The sequence below is a fragment of the Eurypyga helias genome, unplaced genomic scaffold, assembly GCF_000690775.1.
Source record: "Eurypyga helias isolate BGI_N326 unplaced genomic scaffold, ASM69077v1 scaffold5878, whole genome shotgun sequence".
In the NCBI taxonomy this organism is placed as follows: Eukaryota; Metazoa; Chordata; class Aves; order Eurypygiformes; family Eurypygidae; genus Eurypyga; species Eurypyga helias.
The window spans coordinates 10592-18887 of record NW_010267440.1 but is presented as its reverse complement, the minus strand read 5'-3'; the positions used below and the strand labels follow the sequence as shown (position 1 = coordinate 18887).

At 40.6% G+C, this 8296-nt stretch overlaps 1 protein-coding gene across 1 annotated transcript; it reads left to right on the top strand.

Annotated features, from left to right (window-relative positions):
* Nucleotides 1-1546: 1546 nt before the first annotated feature.
* On the top strand, nt 1547-7812 carry LOC104504556 (urokinase-type plasminogen activator-like). Its single transcript, XM_010157412.1, has 10 exons — nt 1547-1652; nt 2751-2805; nt 2983-3087; nt 3643-3808; nt 4152-4237; nt 4336-4525; nt 5156-5310; nt 6149-6289; nt 6648-6796; nt 7618-7812. Exons 1-10 carry the CDS (start codon nt 1593-1595, stop codon nt 7810-7812), a joined length of 1302 nt encoding a protein of 433 aa, XP_010155714.1. The 5' UTR covers nt 1547-1592.
* The last annotated feature ends 484 nt before the right edge of the window (nt 7813-8296 follow it).

The following is an 8296-nucleotide window of genomic DNA, read 5'->3' as shown; positions in this document are numbered from 1 at the left end:
CCGCTCCGCCGCGCCGGTAAGTGCCCTGCCTTCGACACCGGGTTACGGCCTACGGACGCCGCTGCCGGCTGCACGGCACAGCGAGTCACAGGGCTGCTCTTTGAACCGAAACACACAGTCTCTGTGCCGCCGTGTTTTAGCGGGGTGGGGGGGAGGCTCTGTCCGACATGCTGCAGCACATCACGACTGTCACAAGGAATCAGCAGAACTGCAGTGTGTGATGCTACGGTTGGGCCTGAAAAACTAAGTATGGCAATGTGACGAACTACTTGCCAGGCTGCCCAATTTGCTAAAAATAATTATCTTGATGTGAATAGCATTTAATGGGGAACAGATCTGCTGAAATCTCAACTGAATCTGAAAAGCACGCATGTCCAAGTACTGAGGCACAACCTGCTTGCTTGCATTACCAAACCTGCTCACCAGGAAAAGCTAGATCTGCATTAGCGTCCTGGTTTGGATCATGTCAGCTTTTTTCCAAATGAATTCAATCATTTTAGCTATTCCCCATGTTTTAGTTCCCACCACTGAGTGGCTTTAGAGGACTTGCACTGTATTTCTGCTGAGTAAAGCTGAACTAGGAGATGCACTCCCAATATCAGCAGGACCAAACTAGAACAGGCCAGTGCAGAAGGCTCTGAAGCAGACAGTGTGGAGCAGGTCTTCAGCACCACCGCGGTTCTGCACACCCTCCCCTACTGCATTGTACTGCTTGCTGATGTAGTTACAACTGATTCCTGCAAAATCATTTGAAAGTCAAGTTTTCCATTTTTTTAGGACTGAGGACATGTTAAAAATAATGAAAAAAATCTCATGACTTGTACTGTAATTAAGGCAGACGTATTGGTACTTCATAGCTCTCTTCCCCCATTGGTTTTACAAGCTAGTTCAACAGTCACTCTTAGGGAGATTGCTGTACATGCTTGGCTGCCAGCGCCAGCTGCATATAAGAAATGACGATTGGTTATGTTCTGAGCCACTCAAATAGTGTAAATAAGTGAGGTAACATCAAGACCAGACTTCGAAGAGTTTGCAGTGGTCAGAGGTACTCAGTGAGGTGGCCAGGCTTATGTAAGTGCCTAGCAGCAGTGAGATACAGTCAGCAACTATGGAGGTAAAGAGAAAAGGAGCTTTCCCTTTCATACCCTAAATGTGGATGTTCAGTGCTTTTTGCTGCAAGGCAGTAACAATGAGTTAAACAGTTACAAACCGCTGCACAGCAAGTCAATACATCTGCCAATTTCTAACCTTGTTAGCCCCTGCTGCAGAAACATAGTATGGATTTTTCCAATTTCTCTTTCTCTGCTTCATTTGAAATCTCAAAAAATCTGGTTGTATTGCTAAATGTAAAAAAAAAAGCTTCAAACAATAACCTCTAATTTGATTTATGGAAATAATAAGCAGATATGCCACAGTGACTAAATGCTTAATTCTTCTGTTAATTGTGTTGTGACTTGTTTGTAGTGTCCTCAGTTGGTTTCAGAATGAGAAAGCTAACACTGTAAGCTACAACATGATACTAAGTTCCTCTTATTTTCAGAATCAAAATAATACAGAGAGAAGAGGAACAAAGTGAGAAGTTAACTAACAACATGAAGTTACTCATCTTCCTCACAGTAACTCTGGGCACACTTGTCACGGGACTAGATTCTGTAAGTTTTGAAATAAATGGGGAGGGGGGTGTCACTTGGAGGCACTTATAGTTTTGATTATACTTCTGCTTTGAACAGTGTACTAGGCTTTTGACTTGAATTCTCCCTTTTGCTATCTTTGTATGTACATGTATATCTGCTGCACATATACCTCCAAGAAACATAGTTTTCAACCCTCTAGTTTTTCCTCTGGTTCTGCTCCACATCAAGATGCCTGCTAGCATTCACATTGTGTAATAACCAAGAAATCGAGCTTTTCTCTTAATGCAATTAGACCTGGACACTAGGTACTGAGAGCTCACTGGTCTTTCATGGAGATGGTTGTTGGGCCTTAACTATATCTCCATCTCCCCTACTGAAGTGTGATGCTAAAAAAGGAGCAACAGAGATGAATTTGAATAATTTTGACCATCAAGTTGTGTGACAGTTGGTATTTCTCAGCAGAGCTGTTCACTGACATAAGGGAATTCCAACATTACCATCACCTGTTTTGGCTCAGACAAGCCCACTTGACCTCTGGGAACAGTATAGGAAAAGCCTAATCTTATTTCATTTAATTTCATGTGCAAAGAAATACTGAGCTTGAAAATCAGAGGGCAAGAGCCGCAGTACAGGGCAAGAATCTATTGATGTATAAATCTACTGGCTTTTATTCCATGGTGCAAACGTGAATTACTGAGGTCACCAAAATGACAGGGGCAGCTGGAAGATGTTGCATCTTTGCTGCACTGCCTGATGGCTGAGAGGTGGAGAGGGACAAGTTTCTTTCCCAGTTCTGGGGACACTGACCATTGAGAACTGCTGAGATCCTTAGAGCAGCAATAACTGTAACCTTGACCAGATGCAGTGGACCAGCGTGGTGGGTGTTTTTCTGTGGCGTGGTTTTGGTTTGGGTTTTTCTTCCCTGTTCTGCTTTGCTTAAGTAGAGTACCACTTTTCATTCAGACGCACACTCCACAGAGCAAGTTTAGCTCGTAACTATATGGAAAAAGCTAAACTGTTGAAGGCATGTAGCAGGGAACAGAGCTTGGGCCCACAAAAGATAACCAAAACATGTAAAAATAACTTTCCTTAAAATCCTTCTCCTTTTTCCCTTAGGTTTATAGCAAGAAGCACTACAAGCTGCCACATAAATACAGATTTCAGCGCAAGGGTAAATATCTGCCTGTTCTACGGGAACCTAAAAGCAATTTGTTATTCTGCAATTATGCCTTCATCCAAGAAGGAAGATTCTTAATCATACTTAAAAACCTAAAACTTAATTTGCAGCTACATTTCACTTCATCATTCAAAAGTGTTGCCTCTAATTAGTGATATCTTTTACTTGCAGAATGCCACTGTTTGAATGGAGGAACCTGCATTACCTATTACCTCTTCAGTGGAATTAATCATTGCATATGCCCAGAAGGATACACTGGGATTCACTGTGAACTAGGTAGAGTACCCATCTTCCTGAATACTAACTAAATTAATTGAAAATATCTGAAGACAGGCAAATCATTAATATAAAGGCTAAGTGCAAGTATTACCCATAAACACAACTGGATATCCTTTAGCACTGTATGCTAACAGAGTAAGTGCAGAGAAACAACTAAATATTGGTGCAAAATCAAGATCTCTAGGGGTTTTTTGTCCCTGCATCCTCACTGTCGCCTACCTCCTCACAGATGGTTTTGTTTGGGGTGAATAAAAGTGAACTTGTTTAGGAGTGTTCAGCAGTAGAACTGATAATATTGTGAAGTACACCAAAACTACAGGAGAAGCAATATACATGCTTTAAAGCATAAGGTATTTGCTCAAGAATCATATGGAACAAATTCAATAAGAATAATATATAATCAGTCCAGATTTTGCATCATCTGTTTCCAGGTGTAATGTATAAACTTTTTTCTCATTAGAAGGACCCATATAGATAATTTCTGTCTCAGAACAATTATAAAACAAGAACATGCTGCTAAGGAAGTATTGATTTTTTTTTTTTTTTTCCCAGACACTGACAGTGTATGCTACAGTGAGAATGGGGAAGACTACAGGGGAATGGCAACAGAAGATGAATGTCTGCCGTGGGACCTTCCCTCAGTCATCAGGAGAGGGCATTACCATGCTCACTTGAAGAATGCTTTGCAGCTCGGACTGGGCAAACACAGCTACTGCAGGTAAGAACAGCATCACTCTTCCTGGGATGACTTCTTTTGTCACAGCCCCAGAAATACATCAAGTGATGGTAAATGTTGTAAAAAATAACAGTATTAAAGATGAATTTTGACTACAAATATTTGGAATGTAAGTCTCTGAACTATCTAGAGCTTGCTCTTAGAACTGAAACAGATTGTACTGCATAACTCCCAATGTGCAACCGTAATAGTGAGTTGTTAATTATTTTCTCTGGCAAATCTTGCAACAGGAGACTTCTGGCCTTTTCAGGACAGTTTGAATTCTAAGATACTAACACTTAGTAAAATTTTTTTAATGAAAAGAACCACTGCCTTTATCTTATAGAAACCCAAATGGAAGGAACAGGCCCTGGTGTTACACCAAAAAGGGATTCATCTTTAAAGAAACACCCTGCAAAATAGAGAAGTGTGGTAAGTCAGTTGTCTTGAAACTGAATTTACTTTTTTTTAACAGCACAAGTTTGGTGCCTTGCTGTAAGAATATCTGAACAAAAATTGTCTTTTCACAGGGCATGCATGTGGTCAACGGAGCATGAGCAAGTACTTCAAGATTGTTGGTGGAAGTGACGCAGAGGTTGAGTCTCAGCCTTGGATAGCTGGCATCTTCCAAACCATAAGGGGCACGGACCACTTTCTGTGTGGTGGCAGCCTCATTGACCCTTGCTGGGTGCTTACAGCAGCACACTGTTTTCATAATCCGTAAGTTTGCAGTTCCATGTCCTTATCTGCAACTTCCTTCAACTGATTTCTTTGTGTGATCCTCACTGAGTAACCCTTCAGAATGTATCATTGTAAGAATGTTCTTTGGATTGAGAAAACAAGAAGAGCAGCCATAAACGTTAAGCCCTTGAGAGTGTAAGTCTAGCAAAAAAGAGCTAGCAAGATATTAATGTTTTGGTGGATTATGTGATTTTTACCAATTTTAGCCTAAATTGGAGCCAGGGTTTAAGTTTACCATAATTGTTCCCAAAATCTAAAAGTTGTACAGAAAGGTGATGAGTTTTTGAACAAACCATTTATGCATGTGTGTGTTTTCCTGTGGAAAGCTTATCCTCCTGGTATCCTGCAGAGGATTCTCATCACCAGTGCCTGGCATTAGTAGCAGCCAGCTAGGTGTGCAGTTCAGAATGCCTGGATGTGTATCTTAATCCCTTCAAATACTAAATCAGGATGCTTTCCTTGAGAATGCTGGATCAAATGTCAAAGCTGACTAAATTTTTACTTTTTCTAGTCAGCATTAAAATAAACACAAAATGGAACTGGGACAGGATCTAAACTGACCTCACTTAGAAACTGGTAGTCTTCATATATCCCTTTACTCTCACTCAGGACAAAAAAACCACAAGACAAATCCATCTACAAAGTCTTCCTTGGAAAGTCCATACTGAATGTTACTGATGATAAGGAACAAGTATTCATGGTTGATGACATAATCTCTCACCCTGACTTCACAGATGACACAGGTGGCAATGAGAATGATATTGGTAAGTGTTATCTTAATAAGAGCCTTTAAAATGCTGAGGATAGCTGAAGGCTACATAATCGTGGCATACACCTTCTATAAGAATCAGATGAGATGAACAGGAAATAGGTGCTTCTCAGAACTAGGCCTGTGCTGAGCAAGATGTTTCTATGTGTATAGATTCAGCTTGTGGCACATGTCAAATGGATTACCTGGAACACAATCAACTATAAGCCTGTCTTACCTCTGGACCTGTATGAGGCACAGCTTCCTCATAAACACTGGTGGCAGCATCCCATTTCTACCATCTTAATCTATGTCTACAGAGGTGTCACTGTATAGGAAAAGATGAAAAAGTGCATGCACAGTAGGTTTCATTATGTAGTAGGGGAGTGCTGTGTCAGGTACCACGGTAGCTGAAGGTTATCCTTAAGTAATCCAGCCTTTTATAAGTGTCTCTGGCTTTCACAAACCTATCCCTAAACTAGCAAAGTGGGTTGTGGCAACTTGCACAGAATAAACATGCCACTCACGCATTTGACACTTGGAACTCTGCCACCCCTTCCAAATTCCTGCTACTAAGGAAAGACTCAAAGAATAGCTTCATAAGACCTCCTGGTGGGAAGGACAATATAAACTGGAATGTTTGCCAATTTTAGTGCTTGGAAATAACTAACTTTTTTATTACTAAATAATGACCCAGTGTCATTCTAAAAGCAAGGAAAGGAACCATATGTAACCAGAACTAAATGTAATTGCAACTATTCCTGTTAACTGTACCAAACACTCCTATTCTCAGAGCTTGAGAGGGGAAAAACTTGCTTTACAAATCTAACTATTGACTCTGACTTCCTTCTTAGCTTTGATAAGGATAAGAACAACTTCTGGACAGTGTGCAGTAGAATCCAAATATGTCAGAACAGTCTGCTTGCCAGAGAAGAACCTTCACTTACAAGACAATACCCAGTGTGAAATATCCGGCTATGGAAAACAAGATTTTTGTAAGTGAATGTCTTCTCTTTCCAAAATTGCACTTCCACAATGTGGTAACGGGGTGGCTTATACATGATCTGTAAAGGATTAAAAGGAATTCCTTTCTTTTGTTATGTATACTCCATGTGCACCTCAGGGATGATCTTTGCTACCATCTTTAGTTGTCTGAGGCATTTCCCATCTGATGCTTCACACTTTCCAACCTTACAAAATAAGGCAAGATGCAACACACAGGATTTTTTTCATTCCTGATGGTGTGAAGAGTAGAAAAACTAAGTATTGAAAATGTGTTTATAGAGTTGTGGTTTTTTGGGTGTTTCTTCTGTCTTGGATGGCAAAAATAATTAAGAACTCTTTTGTTTGCAGATGACTTTTACTATGCTCAAAGACTTATGTCAGCCACTGTAAACTTAATACCACAGGAAGACTGCAAATACAAATACTATGACAATATCAGAGTTACTGACAACATGGTCTGTGCTGGACATTCCACATGGATGATTGATGCGTGCAAGGTAAAACTGCTTTGTTTATCTTAAACTGTTTCAAATGCGTGTACACTATATGGATCAGCTGATGGCATCTTCTCATTCTACTAGTCAGAAGAGTCTTGCTTTAGGTAGCAGGAATTTAGTACATCCAGTGGAGCTGACCCATAGTGAGGCCAAACGTATGGAACCTGGAGTTAGGTGTTACCCTCTCCAGATCTCCTTTGGAGGAGCAAGAAGTGTAGTATCTTAGCCATTGTTATTCCTCAAGGCCTTACTTATAATCTATTCAGCAATATCTGGCAGATACACATCAGAGGAATACAATATCTGTTCCTGTCTAAGCTTGCATTTGAAGTTAACTATAGCTCTGCAAAGGAATAAAAGGTAAATTACAGGGGGACACTGAGCCCCTTCACAGGTTTCTCAACTAGATCTGCTTCCCTGCACCCTCTCTCGGGCAGAGTGGTCAGCTGAGCTACTAAAAAGAACAAGTATTGCTCTTAAATGTGAAAGTATGTTATGGACAGGGAGACAACTTACTCCATGATGAACTGGGCATGTTGGCTTTGACATCATATCAGTAGCCTAATATCTGTGATTACAAATTTAGGATGGAGTGTGTGCACAAGATGGGGGGAACTAGAGAACTCCTTACATTAGACTGATCAAGTATTAGCAGATGCTGAGCCTTCTGTTCTACCTATGCAGTGTTCTCAAAAATCAGAACTTTAGCTTCTAGTTCTCTTTTTAGGTCATTTCCCTCTAGAAAAACAAGTACAGGCCCCCTGTTCTATAATGGCTCCATCTGCAGAAAATGACCTCATATGTTCTCTTGTCATTGTCAGGGAGATTCCGGTGGGCCCATGGTCTGTGAGCACAATGGCAGGATGATGCTTTATGGGATTGTCAGCTGGGGAGATGGCTGTGCAAAGAAATACAAGCCTGGCGTTTACACCAGAGTTACTCAATACCTTAACTGGATTGACTCCAATATGAATGCAGTAACTACCAAGAGTCGTCTTCTCCCTAAACCAAAGTGACCTTTTCCTGCATCTGGACTCAAATGAAAAAGATAAAGCCTCTACTGATGCCAGAACACTGAAGTCCTGAATGTCATGGCATTTACTTCTAGATGCTGATGTGGTCTGCCACTCAAATCGGTGTTCCTGAGGCAGAGAGATGGTTGATACATTGTTTTACCTACTCTGAATTACCTGAAAACCACTCCATGGGAAGCTAAAATATTTAACATTTAAATGAGTATTCCCATGCATGATACTATGCATATCAAGTTATCTGTCCAATTTATTTATAAACCAGCATTTAGTCTGGAAGTGTTAGTAGAGTTTTAACTTAAGTATTCATTTTATCCATGGTCTGAGTCTAAAATCTTTACTCAGTACACTGAACAATGCTAAGACTCCAGTCCTAGTAACCTAGCCTGTTAAGTGGGTGATCAGGCTTTGCATCAGAAAGTGAAAGGAACAGCATCAGCATTAACACTGAGTGAAGGAAGACTTAAGC